This window comes from Emydura macquarii, unplaced genomic scaffold (assembly GCF_026122565.2).
Source record: "Emydura macquarii macquarii isolate MOO-44397 ecotype Brisbane River unplaced genomic scaffold, CSIRO-AGI_Emac_v2 contig_1790, whole genome shotgun sequence".
Taxonomy (NCBI): domain Eukaryota; kingdom Metazoa; phylum Chordata; order Testudines; family Chelidae; genus Emydura; species Emydura macquarii.
The window spans coordinates 11,618,912-11,635,915 of NW_027131927.1; the positions used below are offsets into that span (position 1 = coordinate 11,618,912).

Sequence of the window (17,004 nt, forward strand, 5' to 3'; positions counted from 1 at the left end):
GTTCTGCTCCTTCTGCAGACATCAACAAAACACTCATTGACTTTAAAGGGAGAAGCATCAGCCCCCACATTTCATTTACTTCCCCTGTTGAAAAGTTTGGCGCTGCAGCGCAGAGCACCTTGTGGGATGCAGGCTCTTTAACCAACACCTTTGCTTCCTTGCCTTCTAAAGATGTCTCACCGAACTCGTTAGACTGAGTTTCTCTTTGTCTGTAAGCTCCCAATACATTTTGCTGTCTTTTTCAGCGGAGCATTTAAGAAGTATTTGCTAAGCAGCTTCTCTCCTACAGTCCCTTTTGTCAATGTGGGTGGTGGTGTGGGGGAGAGGGTGAGTTAAAAGGACCATATGGTATCTTATCTGTAGCTTTTAAACTTGGTGTATTTCCATCCATGGCGTTTCAGGATTTTACAGTGCAGTAGAATCTTCATAAAATGGCATTGGGGTGGGGGGATGGTGAATCTGAGGACTGATCCAGGGGTCATCGGAGGGTCAAAGCAAAGAGGAAGGCTGGCCCCTTGTTTGGTTTGCAACCTTTCCACGCTACTGTATCCCCTTCAGGGATCTGATTTGTCTTGTGTATCCCCAAATTTCCCCTCACTTAAAAACTACTTCCTTACAAAATCAGATATAAAAATACAGAAGTGTCTTACAGCACACTATTACTGAAAAACGGCTTACTTTCTCTTTTTAACCTTTTAATTTTAAAATAAATCAATTGGAATATAAATATTGTACTTACATTTCAGTGAACAGTATATACAGCAGTATAAACAGGACATTGTCTGTATGAAATTTTAATTTGTACGGACTTTGCTAGTGCTTTTTACGTGGCCTGTTGTAAAACTGGGCAAATATCTCAGTGAGTTGATGTATCCCTTGGAAGACCTCTGCATACCTCCAGGGGTACACGTACCCCTTGTTGAGAATCACTGGGTTAGGACTCTAGTCTTGGACTTGTGGTGACCCAGGTTCAATTTCTGACTCTCTTACAGACTCCCTGTGTGACCTTGGACAAGTCATTTTGTCTGTCTGTGCCTCGGTTTCTTATCTGTGAAATGGAGACAGTGGTTCGTCCCTACTTCCCAGGGGCATTGTGAGGTGCTCAGATTAAAGATTGGGAGGTGCTCAGACACTAAAGTAATGTGGGCCCTGCATATCTTCCCATTTAAATCCTCAAAACATAGCTTAAATGGGTTGCAGATGTTGGATACGGTTTCTCTCATGAAATGATTAAAGTCTGAAACTAGACCCAGCCTTATTAATGCATTTGCTAGCAGATAATATAGAGTCCTTCCTGTGTTGTCTTTTTAGGTGTTTCAACTTTCCTGTGCCTTGCTCCCGATGGGATCTGGGACCCACAAGGGCCAGACCTCAGCAACTGCTCTTCTCCCTGGGTCAACCACATCACACAGAAGGTAAAGTTCTACCTGCAGAGAACCTTCATTGAGCCTGCGTGCTGGGGTGTTGTCAGATATGTTGCATCGTATTTACATGGCACCTCTGGTACCAAAGGTTCCAAAGGAAACAGTGCTTAAACCAAAACATGTAACCATAACCAAAAGGCGTGACAGCCATGCTTGTGGCACCATGGCACAAAAGCAAGCTGTCCTTCGGCTATGGAATGGGGTGGAGCAGGAATTTTAAAGGCCTGGTGCCTGTAACACTGGAAGGAAGGGAAGAGGCAGATAGAGCTGGGAGATAGAATTTAAAATAATACAGGCAATTAGAAAAGGGAAGGGAGAGAAGAGGAGACCTTGAATTTGAGGGGGGAAAGTGATGCAAGGATGTTGAAAATACAAGATTATCAAAGAAGGGATTTTTTTCCCTCCTGTGTCCTAAAAATTTTTCTGGTTCTTTGTAATCATAGGATAAACCTGTAATGAAATCTTTTCCGATGACACAATTGCTCAGTAAAGTCGGTTTCCATATTGCTGGCTGGCTTGCTGTTTTTAATTTCTCTTAAAGGCATGGCAAGGCTAGTCCCTGTGAAAGTTTCTGGTACTTACATTTTTGCCCCCAGTGCAGTCAAACAGTGGCTTTCGTTACTTTTGACCAAACTTTTCCCAGAATGGAAAACTACAGAGAAAATAGTTATTGGGGATGTAAAACCAGTGTCCCAGAGAAGAGAGAACTAGGAACTTCAGTATACTGGATAAGCCAGTGGAAATAGAAACAACCCAACCCCTTCCTTTTGACTCCTAAGTCATTTGATGAATGTTTTGTAGCTCTTCATCATTTATCAGTTTTAAAAGTACATTGACATGTGACAATAAAAGCTCTCCAACTCAGAGATGAACAGACCCTGTTGGCTGCAATATCCTGAACATTTTTGTTATCATTGCACACTGGTGCTTTCAGCTAATATTATTACAAATGGAGACCAGATGTGCATTTACGCCACAGAGTCTGTGGGCTGAATCCTTCTTATAGCAATTGATGTGAATTTATTCACTCCTTACGACTAACTAAAAGAGTCCTGGTATGACAAGCTAGCTGTGCTGCTGCCTGTCTGAAAGATTGCTCTTCCGAGTAGGCTTGCAAATGAACACTATGGGGAGACCCTGCAGGAAACAGCATTTCTGTTTTCTTTTGTTTTGTTTTTCTCTTTCTCTCTTTTTTTTAAACTACCTTGAGGCTCAATAATCTAGCAAAACCATTAACACAGCCACCTCCTATAGTGGTCTGACAGATAAGCTGTATTTATTTGTATCCCCTCCCTAAAACATGACAGGATAATGCTTTGCACCGGACTGCTCCGCACACTGCAAACATTGGAAACCTTGTGCCCCTTGACTTTACTGCAGCAGAGCCCAAACAGAAGGGTGGGTAACTCTCCCATGATGTGATCAGAATTGCTGATTAATAAAGACTGTGTTTGCTGCCATTAGCAGCTGTGCGGTTTTTGTTTTATTACCCACAGACTTATCCCATACGGGTTAATATTACTTATGCTACTCATAATTCATCTCAGCAGCTGGGAGACCTCTTGCAGCTCATTGAAGATGGCTGGGCCATTAGCCATTAGCAGGGGGGAAATAATAACCTGTACTGATGATATCTCCATCAAGATTCGACCTATTTTATTTCACACCCCAGACGTCATTTGGGCAGTTGTTCCATTGAATGTGTGAGGCGCTTTCAAAACGGGTTGAAAATTAAGGGCCGGGTTTTCAAAGCTCTCAGCACCGATAACCGGGATTGGATTTCCCAAAGTCCCCTGCATCCAGATAGCTCCACTGTTCTTCATGAGAGTGAGCGCTTTGGAAAACTTGTCTGCTTCTTTAGATGCCTAAGTGGAAGCTGAGCTCTTTCGAAAATCCAGCCACGGAGGTCAATGAAAAGACTCCATTAACTCCAATGGGCTGTGGTGGTGGCCCTGATTTAGGAGTCTAAGTGAACACTGCTGAGCTCTTTGCTACCCTGGCCGTAAAGACCCAGTCACCTTGTTGCTTGGAATGCCTTAGCCATTGGATAAAACTCACCATAGTTATTTGTGGCTTTGGCTGTGTGCGTGTGTGTGTTTGTGTGTGCACGCACACATATATACGTAAATTCAGGGGAATTCTTTTAACAAGTTTGATTTCAAATTGTCCGTGAAGTTCTCAGCTGCTTCTTGGACTGATTACGAGAGGTACAGGCTGGAACAGCATGGATCTGTCGTGAGATGGGGACTGATTCAGAAGGCAGCCACATCCGCTTTCTCTCCTGATGTCCTGCATGTGTGCACAGGGCGCTTCCCTCTTCCAAAGCTATCGCATGAAGGTGGGAGGCAGAGTTTGTGGATTCTGGGGGCTAAAGTCCAGAAGGGGTGTTGCCAGGTGCGAGGGGAGGAACCACTGCCAGCTTTCTCCAGTAAATATCCAAAGCTGCAGAAGGAGCCTTTTATCTCCAGAGGCCACCCAGCTCCTTCCCTTGCATGGGATGCATTCTGCCTCTCCAAGCTCCTTTCTAGCAGCCCAGGGATATGTGCAAGAGGAGGAGTGGACCACGGGAACTGGCAAGCAAACCCTGCTGCGGGGACACAGAGTCGTTCGTATTGCACAGCTGGCTCAGCTCCCCACACTCATTAATTGATCTCCAGGGCTCTGTTCCCCCTCTGCCTCTCATGCCAGAGACCTGGGAGAGCAGCACGCCTTGGAGGAGGAAGCATTAGGAAAAATACTCTTTTGGCAGAGTGTGGGGGCTCTGCCTGTATGCTCCTTCTCTGCCCTCATGCTCCTGTCCCATCAGAGTTCCATCACCTGTTGTCTGCAGGATCCAGGCTATAGAGGCAGAGCGGGACAGCCCTACATACAGCATTCAGTAAAACCATCAAGGGCTTCAGTCAATTGGGGCTCTTAATTTTGTTTACCTAAAAATAGACTGGCTCCCACACAATAAAAAAGCATCCCTGACTCCTTGTGCTTCTTTTAGGAGCATTTACTCTTACTATGCACCAGCTATTCACCCACACAGCAGAGCCTGGTATTAAACATTTTACAGTCCTGTATTACCTTCCATTAGAGTCGTTGTGCCTGATGGGGGATTGGAATGGATATCTTCCTCAGCAATTCATTGGCCTCCCGACATTTACTTTAACTCTATTGTTGGTGCCTACAATGCTCTCATAACGCTGCAGGAGAATAAACTTGCCGAGTGTATTGAGTTATGCACTGCTACATGTAGTAAAAGGCAACAAAAAGGTCATCTTTGGAAACGTTGCATTGTCCTGACTTTGAGGTCATGTTATCAGCCTTGCGCTGTTTGTTTTACTGCTTGCTTACATCAGTCACAGCCTTTCCACACAGTGTGTGATTTCTCTGAAGATGTCCCAGTGGCAGTTTTAGTTGTGGGTGATGCCTGGGAGAACAATTGTTTGCTTATCTCATCTTCTAGCCTTGTGAAAAAAACAGCCTCCTTTGCATCAGAATATGCAGGGCCGTTTCCCTTAGATAGGAATGGAAAGTAAACAAGCAGCAAACCAAAATATGAATAAATAAAATACAATTAAGCCCTCCCTCCTCCCCCCCCCCCCCCCCCCCCCCCCCGGGTACATAGCTTGCTTGTTCACATTACTGTATGCGAAACACAGAGACAGAGAAAGATTTGTGTGTCACCTTAACAGTAACACCATTACAGAAGCCTAAGGTGACCTACATAGAGAAAGAGGCACTTTTCTGGAGAAGGGAGATCATGCACTGAGTGGGGGGCAAGTCAGGGAGTCGTGAGTGGTAGGAATTTATCAATTGGGTGAGAAAAATGAATTCCCCTTGCTCAGCCATCTCTCCCTCCTCAGCCATTGCTTGGCTTCCCTCACTCCTTCCCCTCCACCACCTCTCATTTGGATGGGGTGGGAGAAAACAGTATCATTTTTCTGTGTTCCCTTTACTGTCTCCTCCAAGTCACAAGTGCATTTGTAATGTTTGTATCACGGTCACGTCTAGAGTTTTTCCGATCAAGATCAGGACCCAAATGTACCAGGCACAGGATCTACAAAAAACAGAACAAACCACATGGTTTTGGCAGCCTTATAGGGACAACAAGAAAGATACTTAGAAGACACATACTCACTGTTAAGGAACACAGTATGAGATGCGTAGTATGAGATGCTTGAACAGTAAGCCTAAATAATTTAATCCTTGCATATAAGTTGTCATTGCTATAATGGAAAGAACAGCACATTAGCTATCTCTTATATTTATCTTATCTAGATCATCATGGGCTTTCATTCTCTGAAGATGAGTATATGAACATTTTTACTCTGGTTTCATTAAATCAGATGGTTGTTGCTGTGTAATTGGTGGTAGTAAGTTATTTATTTATAAGCCAGTTAATTGATTTATTTGGAGACAGGTGCTTTGCCTGCTATTTCTATGTTTCTACAATCCAGCATTTTAAATAGGCACCAAAAATGGGTGAACAAGAGAAATATCTGATTTTACCCATTGGAAGATAACTTGATCATAGAATGATAGAAGATTAGGGTTGGAAGGGACCTCAAGAGGTCATCTAGTCCAACCCCCTGCTCAAAGCAGGACCAACCCCAACTAAATCATCCCAACCAGGGCTTTGTCAAGCCGGGCCTTAAAAACCTCTAAGGATGTAGTTTCCACCACCTCCCTAGGTAACCCATTCCAGGGCTTCACCTCCCTCCTAGTGAAAAAGATTTTCCTAATATCCAACTTACTCCTCCCCCACTGCAACTTGAGACCATTGCTCCTAGTTCTGCCATGTACTACCACTGAGAACAGCCTAGCTCCATTCTCTCTGGAACCCCCTTTCAGGTAGTTAAAGGCTGCTATCAAATCCCCCCTCATTCTTCTCTTCTGCAGACTAAACAAGCCTAGTTCCCTCAGCCTCTCCTCATAAGTCTTGTGCTCCAGCCCCCTAATCTGCTGGACTCTTTCCAATTTGTCCACATCCTTTCTGTAGTGGGGGGCCCAAAACTGGACACAATACTCCAAATGTGGCCTCACCAGTGCCGAATAGAGGGGAATAATCACTTCCCTCAATCTGCTGGCAATGCTCCTACTAATGCAGCCCAATATGCCGATAGCCTTCTTGGCAATAAGGGCACACTGTTGACTCATATCCAGCTTCTTGTCCACTGTAACCCCCAGGTCCTTTTCTGCCGAACTGCTGCCTAGCCAGTTGGTCCCCACTCTGTGGCATGGGATTCTTCCATCCTAAATGCAGGATTTGCACTTGTCCTTGTTGAACCTCATCAGATTTCTTTTGGCTCAATCCTCCAATTTGTCTAGGTCACTCTGTATCCTATCCCTGCCCTCCACGGTATCTACCACTCCCCCCAGCTTAGTGTCATCTGCAAACTTGCTAAGGGTGCCATCCACCCCATCCTCATGATCATTAATGAAGATGTTGAACAAAACTGGCCCCAGCACCGACCTCTGGGGCACTCTGCTTGTTACCGGCTGTCAACTAGACATTGAGCCATTGATCACTACCCATTGAGCTCGAAGATCTAGCACTACCCACTGAGCCCGATGATCTAGCTAGCTTTCTATCCACCTTATAATCCATTTATCCAACCCATACGTCTTTAACTTGCTCATAAGAATACTGTGGGAGACTGTATCAAAAGCTTTGCTAAAGTCAAGGTATATCACGTCCACTGCTTTCCACACATCCACAGAGTTAGTCATCTCATCATAGAAGGCAATTGGGTTGGTCAGGCATGACTTGCCCCTGGTGAATCCATGCTGACTGTTCCTGATCACCTTCCTTTCTTCCAAGTGCTGCAAAATGGATTCCTTGAGGACCTACTCCATGATTTTTCTGGGAACTGAGGTGAGGTTGACTGTAGTTCCCTGCCTGCACCTCCTTTCCTTTTTTTGAAGATGGGCACTATATTTGCCTTTTTTCCAATCATCCAGGACCTCCCCCACTCACCATGAGTTTTCAAAGATAATGGCCAATGGCTCTGCAATCACATCAGCCAACTACCTCAGTGCCCTTGGATGCACTGCATCCGGCCCCAGGGATTTGTGTATGTCCAGCCTTTCTAAATAGTCCTGAACCTGTTCTTTCACCACTGAAGGTTGCTGACCTCTTCCCCATTCTGTGCTGCCCAGTGCAGTAGTCTGGGAGCTGACCTTGTCTGTGAAGATAGAGGCAAAAAAAGCATTGAGTTCTTCAGCTTTTTCCACATCATCTGTCACTAGGTTGCCTCCCCCATTCTCTAAGGGGCCCACATTTTCCCTGACCTTCTGCTTGTTACTAACATACCTGTAGAAATCCTTCTTGTTAGCCTTCACATCCCTTGCTAGCTGTAACTCCAATTGTGATTTCTGATTCTGCATACTCAAGCAGTATTTTTATACTCCTCCCTAGTCATCTGATAGTGGCCCTTTAACACTGGAGTGAATTCGTAACTTCATTTATACCCGCTTCTGTGCAATGTCCCTTCACCCCAGGTTATTGCACTTGCCCTAAGATATGTAGTCAAGGTACTGCATATAATGGAAGAAGTTCAGCTATCTGGACTGCTGAATTTTTCTTTAGTGGCCTGCTCCTCAAAGGCTATTCTGTAGATTGGAGAAGGTAGTCAGTGTTCATTCTAGACTCCTCCCCATAAAAGGGAGATACAATGCATGTGTGCATGCATGCACACACACACAAGATGGGTAGGAAGGAAATACAAAGCCAGCAAGGTAAAACAGCTCAAGGTAAGGACGAAAGCCCCAAAAGGAAACAGAGGTTCCAGGGCAATGCCGGATTCAGATTTGGCTTAGGTATACTGAGGGTATGTATATACTGTGGAGTGAAGTCGATTTAATTTCAGTCAACTTTCACCCGCTGAATTTAAGAAGTTGGGGGTTTGCATCCCCACCAATCACGCTTGCATCAATAATCAAAGCAGTGCACCGTGAGTAGCTATCCTACAGTGCAACTACCCACAGTGCCTTTTAGGAAGGTTGTCGTCCTCCCATGATGCAACGTGCTCCCTTCCCCCTCCCTTCCTCTCCAAAACAAACAGACAAGCGTTTTTTCTCCCCATTTTTCCAAACCCGTCTCTGCCGTGTGCATGCCATTGCTGGAGAGTCATGGAGCCTGCTCAGCTGTACATGATCATTATGAGCATCACAAATACTTTACGACTTATTCTGCAGTATTTTCCAGGCTGAGATAAAAGCCACATCATGGAAAATTGCAATGTTACTGAAGCTGCCTACTACAAGCCATAGAATGAAACAATTCCCGTTTGTTGCACGCTGTCACGCATCCTCTTCAGTCGGTGGAGCACTGCTTCTGGTCCCAGGAAACAAGCACTCACTGGTAGTATTGAATTGTTATGAAGGTGTGGAATGATGAGCAGAAATTTGGTTTGCAAAAGGCCACTTTCCTTGAACTTTGCGCAGAGCTGTTCCCAACCCTGGAACGCATGAATACTCGCCTGAGACCTGCTGTGACAGTGGAAAAGTGAGTGGCCATTGCTCTGTGGAAGCTAGCAACCCCAGAATGCTACCGGTCAGTTGGGAATCAGTTCGGAGTCGGTAAATCCACCGTGAGAGCTGCTGTGATGCAAGTGTGCAGGGCCATTAATAGACTTCTGCTAAGAAGGGTGGTGACTTTGGGAAACGTGCAGGACATAGTGGATGGGTTTGCTGCAATAGGATTCCCAAACTGTGGCAAGGCAACAGATGGCATGCATATCCCTATCTTAGCACCGGACCACCTTGCAACAGAGTACATAAACCAAAAGGGATACTTCTCAATGGTGTTGCAGGCCCTTGTGGATCACAAGGGATGCTTCACTGACATCAGTGTGGGGTGGTCTGGAAAGGTGCATGATGCATGCATTTTTAGGAACTAAGGTCTGTTAAAAAAGATGCAGGCGGGCACTTCCTTTCCTGACCAGAAAATAAATATTGGCGATGTTGCTTGCTCCCCTGGCTAATGAAGCCCTACACCATGCACTTGGACGTTTGAGAAGGGGTGTTTCAATAATAGGCTCAGCGAATGCAGAATGGCAGTGAAATGTGCATTTGGCTGCTTAACGGCCCATTGGCGCAATTTGCCAGCTATGTTAGACCTCAGTGAACGCAACATCCCAACTGCTATCTCTTCCTGCTGTGTGCTCCATAATGTGTGTGAAACAAATGGGGGAAAGTTCCCAGTGGGTTGGATCATAGAGGTTGATAGGCTGGCTGCAGATTTTGAGCAGCTGATACCAGTGCAATGCTGAGAGCCAACCACAGAGTGCTGCACCTCAGAGAAGCATTGAAAACCCATTTTTGCAATGAATCGCAGTAATGTACATCTCTGTCACTGCTGTCCCTTCCCTTCCCATCCCCCACCCTGGCACCATCATTCCTCTCTCTCTCATCTCTCGCCGAAAATCCCCAAGCTCTCGGTGAATAAAGGATAATGGTTTTTAAAGCAGTGACGTTTTATTGGTGATCTGTTACAATGGGGGGAAAGGATTATAATTTAACATTCTCATAAGGCTGTTCGGGGCTCCAGAGAAAAGTGTGACTGTGCACATTCCCAGTTCTTAAAGGGGCCGCCACCTCTTTCTGCTCACCTCCTCCAGCGTGGAGTGAAGTATGTACTGCACCCTGCTCAACCTCCTTCTAGAGCCTTGGGGATGGGGGATGGGAAACAGCTTGTTAGCTGAGCATTTTGCAGGGGCTGCAGAGGGAATCTGTCCTGCTGCTGCTCTTCCTCGAGCCCTACCAGATGCCTCAGTATGCCAGACTGATCCCTCATAATACTCAACATCTCCTCTTGCGTTGTACGCTCCTGCACCTGGGCTGATTTTCTGTTTTCCATGTCCATGTTCAGTTTTTCTGACAGTGACATCCTCCAGGCTCTGAGCTCTGTGTCAGCAGCCGTGAAGGCATTCATTAGTTCATCCCGGGGTTTATTTTTCGCCTTCTAATCTGGGAAAGGTGCTCTTCAGGAGTAGAAGCTGGGGTGAAGCCCAAGCTGTCCACTGTAAGGCAAGCAAAGCACAAAGTTTCCATTGTTAGCTTGTCCCATGGACAGAAAGCAATGTTACAATGTATAAAGGACTCCACTTCATATTCACAAGGCAACACCAGACCCGCATCCAATCTGTATGTATTGCACAGGTTGGAGTGACATTCCAGCCATGGTAAGTAAGGGGCTTTTGCATCCATTATAGGGAAGTCTCTGTAGCACTAAATTCTCCAATCCACACTTAACCAAGGAGACAAGGTCATGGGCTCCCCTTTACCATCCCAAAGACCAGTTTGGGAGGAGGTGATCCAAATGGATTGGAAGAGGGTGTGGGTGAAGTGTCACTGGAGAAAACATAGGGGCACCCATTACCAGACCTCTAACACACAGGACAACAAATGTCATGGCTAGGAATTGTGTGTTGGGACCCAGGACACCATCTATGGCAGGGGAATAATATGCAGTGACTATATTGGTTGGGTACTGTAAACTTGTGCCATCTTCCCTAAGTGACCATGTGTGATATCAGTCTCCTGAGGGTAACACAGGCGGAAAGGGAAGATTTGCCTCAAGCATCTGGGTACAGGTCTGGCCCTTATGGCGATATGCTGTGTTCCACAATGATGCCTACTCATTTAATAGCAGAGTGGCAGGGAAAAGTGTCCTACTGTGGCAGAAGAAATAAGGCTGCCCTCCCCAGAAACCTTCTGCAAAGGATTGCCGAGTATCTACATAAAAGTTTCCTGGAGATATCCATGGAGGATTCTCGGATCATCCTGTGCACATAAATAGTCTGTTCTGGAGGGCAAACTCTTCTTAAGTGAACCAACATCCAGGAAGCCCATACCCACAAACACACAGACTCCTTTTTTCGCAGAAATAAGAAGCTGGACTGGAGCTATAACCACAGAAATACAATTTGCTATACATAATCACCAGATGTGCCTTCCCCGGCATCTCGGTCAATCACACTGTCCTGCATCTGGCTGGGTTGCTTTGGGGTAACAGACAAGTCCTGGCTCTCAGGAAGAATGGATACCCTGCTCGCCTGCCCCTTGTTCTCCTCCTCCTCCACCTCTTCCTCATTCATCCTGGACTGGGATTCTACAGAGGTATCTATTCTGTTTGGTGCTACAGTGGTGGGTTCACCACCGAGAATTGCATGCAGCTCCTCATAAAAGCGGCATGTCTTCGGTGACAAGCCAGAATGACTGTTCACCTCCCTAGCTTTCTGATATGCCTACCTCAGCTCTTTGATTTTTAACACGGCACTGCTGCGTGTCCCTGTTGTGGCCCTTCTCCACCATACCATGCAATATCTTCTCATAGATATCCAAATTTCTTTTGCTGGCTTGGAACTGAGCCAGAAAAGACTTTTCGCCCCATAGGCTGATGAGATCTAAGTCCTCAGGTTGACTCCATGCTGGAGCATGTTTGGGGCATGCAGTAGCCCTGAGCAGTTCAGCTAGAGAGCTCTCTCCACGCCAACCAAACAGGAAATGGGAATTCAGAATTTCCCAGGGCTTGAGGGAAGGGGCTGTTTCCTGTACACATGTCCGCAGTGCAGCAGAGCGCGAATGTCCAGAGTGGTCACAACAGACCATTATGGGATACCTCCCGAGGCCAATGACATTGATTTACGTTGCGCTCTGCCTACACTGACAATCATTCGACCCATACAATTTGACTTCAGTGCTATGCCACTTGCGGAGGTGGTTTTATTAAGTCGAATTTTGCCGCGATTTAGGTCAGTGGAACTGACATGCCAGTGGAGACGATATTTTAGGGGGTCGACGGAAGCCACATTCCGTTGACCTACGCTGTCAGTGTAGACCAGGCCTGAGATTCAGTAGTCTGTGAACGATGCAGATATTAACATCTCTAAACCTATTTGCCAGTCCCTATCGGACCATGGTGGTGCAGGAGAGCTTGGTCCCTTGTTTGAGGTTTACATTCTTTCCCCACTCTTTCTTCCTGTTTGTTTCCTTGTTAACATGGGTTATGTCAGTCTAATTTGTTACTTTTTATAAGGAGTCAGTTTAACTGTGGGGACTGGTAGCTGAAATGTAACTTCTTTCTTCATCATCAAGTAAGCTGCTGGATTTGAGAGCTGCTGCTGTTCTGATGATAAACCCATGCATATTTACACATTTATTGTGCTGGGCTAGGTATTGAGATGTTATCGTATGGCTGCAGAAAACAGAAATTCCATTGTGTAATTCCATTTAAGGCAGCTGCACCTGCTTTCCCACCTCCACATCTTTATTTTTGTTACAGTAATTGCCGGGAATTTACAGTGCAAAGGAATATTGTGCCCACAGATTCCAGTACCGTGCATTAATAGAGTTTGATCCTGATCTCACTACACTGATGGAAATCAGAAGTAACTCCCCTGAAGTCAATGCAGCCACACCAGCAAAAAAGTAGTGTGCGTTTAATCAGATTCATCCCCACTGATTTTAAATCATTAAATCTCTTGTGGCTTGTTCCCTACTTGAACCTTTGTTTTGCAAAAGAGTTTCTGTCTTAATTTTCTGTGTGTAGGAAGATTTGCAGAATTATTCAAACAAAATACAAAATTGTTGCATTGGGGCAGGGAAAATATGCACCAAATAAATAACCATTTGCTTCATCTCTTAATTCTCCTGCTTTGCCCACTATGATACACAGCTGTCTTTCACAAGAAAATGAGTAATTTACATCAGCATACTTGCAGATTTAGTCAGATTAAAACATAGGCGTAATGAAGATATTTACATTCACAGCAAAGATCCAGGCTGATTGTACAACATAGGAATGATACTTATGAATGCATCAAAAAGAAGAAAACAGGATCCTTTTCCTTCCACGCTTTTTACCACTTTGCCAGGAACAGTGAAACATCTTTGCATTTTCTCCTGTCCTTACAATTCTAGTTGAAGTCGGGGGAGACAGCCGCCAACATTGCCAGAGAGCTTGCAGAGCAGACAAAAAACCACTTGAACGCTGGAGACATCACATATTCAGTGCGAGCCATGGACCAGCTGGTGGGCTTGCTGGATGTGCAGCTCCGAAACCTGACTCCAGGTGGGAAAGACAGTGCTGCACGTAGTTTAAATAAGGTAAGAAACAAAGGCTTTGGGAAGGGCGAGGAGGATAAACAACAGTTGTGCTTTCCCCAGTGAGCTGTTAGAAGGCCTCACTAGTGCCAGTGTTTGGGATGTTATTCTAAGTACCTAGGAGCACGTGACAGTTTTCATTTTCAATATATTTTTAGTCCTTTGAGATGTGGAACAGTTGTTAATGCCAAGTATGCTGCTAGTATTTGGAAAATGTATGCCCTCAAATGCTTAGCTGTATGATCTCCATGAGACTAATTTTGTTCGCGACTGCCATACGTTAGTGCAATTCCAGAGTAATTTTGCTGAGGCAACTGGAATTATTCTGGATTTACACGTATGTGACTGCGGGAGGAATTTGACTTCGTGAGTTTATTGCTGAATCCATTTTTGAAATGACCCTCATACTCTCAACCACAGAATGAGGTATCTGGGTTTATAAAAACTGTGGCCCATGAATTTATATTGATGGGAAGGGGGAAAAGGTATTTGAAATGGCAAAGTGAATGTAAATTAGAAAAACTCTTTTATATAAAATAGCACAACCAGGCAAGGTAACTTAACATCGGACAGTTCTTTTTATGTATGACTTTTTCCAGGACTACTTTTTGTATCATATGATTTCTATGTGGTTCCAGTGATGTCTGTTGGAAAATTATTATTATCTTGGGACCTGGGTGTAGATGGCATTTTAAATGTTAAAAATCTGGAAGTGGACCACAGTGGAAATCTCAGCAGTTGAAGTTGTAAAAATAAAATTGCTCCTTTAAGGTGCATTCCACTCCTGTGTGAAAGGTCAGCCCAGGGCATATGCATCACTTAAGTATGGGTTAAGTCCTCAAAATGGGACCTATATGGAATTAAAGTGACAGTTCATAGACCTTGTATTGGCTCTTAAAATAAAGAACAGACCCCTCAGTTCGACATACACAGTTATGTAGACCGTGTTATTAAAACAAGGTACCAAACTCTGCTCTGTGTTACACCATTGGCTTTAATGGCAAAGGCATCTGTGTAACAAAGAGCAAAACTTGGTTCCACCGTTAGATTGAGTGTGGGGAGAAGGGGTGGAATTTCAGATATACCAGATATTTTCTGTGTTTACTGTATTTTGAGATGCAAAAACAAATAATTCTATGAAAAGTAAAGTTATCTCTTTGATGTAAATTATTCTTGTCAATTTATGTTGTTTTAAGCACAAAGGATCTTTTGGATTGTTATATTTAAAAAACAAAACAAAAACCCAACTCTAGGAGTTGGAGTCTTGCGTGTCCTGCGCTTTGCATGTGCTGTCAGCTGGGTTAACTTGATGCCGTTAATTAATATTGCTTCAAGCTATCCTATAACAGTATGTAGGTATTAACTGTTACAAGGACATAACATTGTTTATTACAGACCTACTGCAAGTCTTTTATACATGAAATTATGTTGATATCTGACAACATCGGGTAAAACTGGCAATTACTGTCACATACTAACTGGTTACATGATTCTAATTTGCTTGCTACTTTGAATATTGCATAGCTACATACAGCATCCAGTCACCTTTGCTTTGCAAAACATATGTTTTGAATCCTTTACTATTTCACCTTTTGACATTTTTCCATTTCTATGAAAATTTGGTTGCATCATGAGGTCAGCGAGAGGGAAAAAGGACATATCAAGACAGTGTGTTTCTCACCCTGCTCTGCCTTCCTGTGGTCCCCTCTAGCAGTTTTGTTTCCCACCTCAGGTTTCCATAGTCAACTAGTACAAATCAATTGTGCTGCACATTAAAATTCTGGAGTGTGTAGAGTCCTGCAAATCAGTGATACGAGTCAGTGATTCAAATGACAGGCTCAGTAATTTACTTGTTCTTGTTCCCCGCTTAATCCTTTAGAGGAGCAACTACTCAGTGTTCAGTTAAGAATGCATGGATTGAAGTTGGAAGTAGTGTTGGGCAAACAATAGACAATAGAGTCACTGGTCCATTATCCCCTTCGCTGATCAAGGGCAGTGCACCCAAAAAAAAAAAAAAGTAATTAGCAAAGAGTTTTTGTTTCGTTCTGTTTAGTCAGAGAGAAAAAAAGAAAGCAAGCACCAGCCATCAAATATTCGTTTAAACTTTAGGAGAAATGTGTAAGTCCACCAAAAGGACTTGGCTCAATACTTGGCCTGAAAATAGTCATTTGGGCTCTTATTTTTTAATACAAGTTGATGTAAAATGAAATGAAATGAATTGAGGCGATGGTGGGGCATCATTTTCTTTTCCTAAAATCTTTAACTATGTTAACATGCACTAGGGAAATTTTAGCGTGTGCCAGCGGGAGCTACATGGCTCAGTTAGCTCACGACATGCTGGTATGGACTAGAATTTACACCCCAGCACTGCGTAGACAAGTCCAAAGATAAAATGGTCTAATCTGGAAATATTCAGCCTGATTCTCATTTAACTGTAATTTACACCCCTTTAAGGACCCTTTATGCCGTCAGAGCAATGTAAAGGAGACTGGGCAAATAAGAATAAGGCTCATCATTTCTGGCATTGTCTGACATGATGCGCAATGTATGATTTCAAATTTACAAGGTAAATTTAGCTTACTGAATAGTTACAATTTGCCTCAAGGCCTCTTGCCATAACTAACAGCTGCTGTAGCGGAGTTTCCAGTCTGTGCTTTCCTGAAAAGAACTAACCAACTGTTTCTAGAGCCACTCCTTACAGCATTCCACTGCTGCTTAGCTTGCATGTTCTCCTAGAAACTCATCAAAAGAGAAATTATAGTTTTGTGTAGACGTTTTCTTTATTTTTTCCCTTGTTTTCTTCTGTCACTAACTTGTTTTTTCTATTCCGTCTTTAATCCGCTGTCTTTATGGATTCAGCTTCAGAAAAGGGAGCGCTCTTGCAGGGCCTATGTCCAGGTATTTCTAGTGTTTTTATGAATTTGTCAAGTTGTTTGACTGAATGTCTGGTGCTGTTGTACCTGTGTATCTGACCACTCTAGCCTTTCTGGCAGCAAATTCTTTAGTTCAGTTTATAGGATAATGTTATAATTCCCTGTCTTCCATTGCTTAGAACTTTCAGGAATGGCTGGGGCAGAAACTCAGTAGCAAAGTGGGAATAATTGGGTGAATAATTGGAGAAAATCCATTCAGCCATCTTTTGAGTTATCCAAATGGCAAAGGGAGTTTTTTTATGTGTATTAGTAGTAGTAGTAGTATTTTTTAATCATTTTTATACTGAAGTACCTAAGGGCCAACCAAGACTGGCATCCCATTGTGCGAGGTGCTGTACAAACTCAGGGTAGTAGAAGGTCACTGCCCTGACAAGCTTACAATATACATAGACAAGATGGACACAAGGTGGGGGTAGGAACAGAGCACACCAGCAGTGTGAATAATGGGATGACGCTAAATAGCATATTGGTTCCACTTTTGGGGGTGGGGTGGGGGAGGTTGGGTTTAAGGGGGGGGATCAGCTAAACAAAAGGGGGACGGAAAAGGGGAG

At 44.1% G+C, this 17,004-nt stretch overlaps 1 protein-coding gene across 9 annotated transcripts in view; it reads left to right on the forward strand.

The window, feature by feature from the left end:
* Window positions 1-17,004, forward strand: part of ADGRL3 (adhesion G protein-coupled receptor L3) — a 769,462-nt gene that overhangs the window by 591,444 nt on the left and 161,014 nt on the right. For 8 of the 9 annotated variants that reach the window (XM_067556899.1, XM_067556894.1, XM_067556893.1 and 5 more), the window contains 2 exons: window positions 1,312-1,415; window positions 13,338-13,523. In XM_067556899.1, the coding sequence (XP_067413000.1) occupies window positions 1,312-1,415; window positions 13,338-13,523 (290 nt within the window). Of the gene's footprint in view, window positions 1-1,311; window positions 1,416-13,337; window positions 13,524-16,379; window positions 16,419-17,004 lie in introns of all 9 variants that reach the window. The other variant, XM_067556900.1, reaches the window with a different exon arrangement.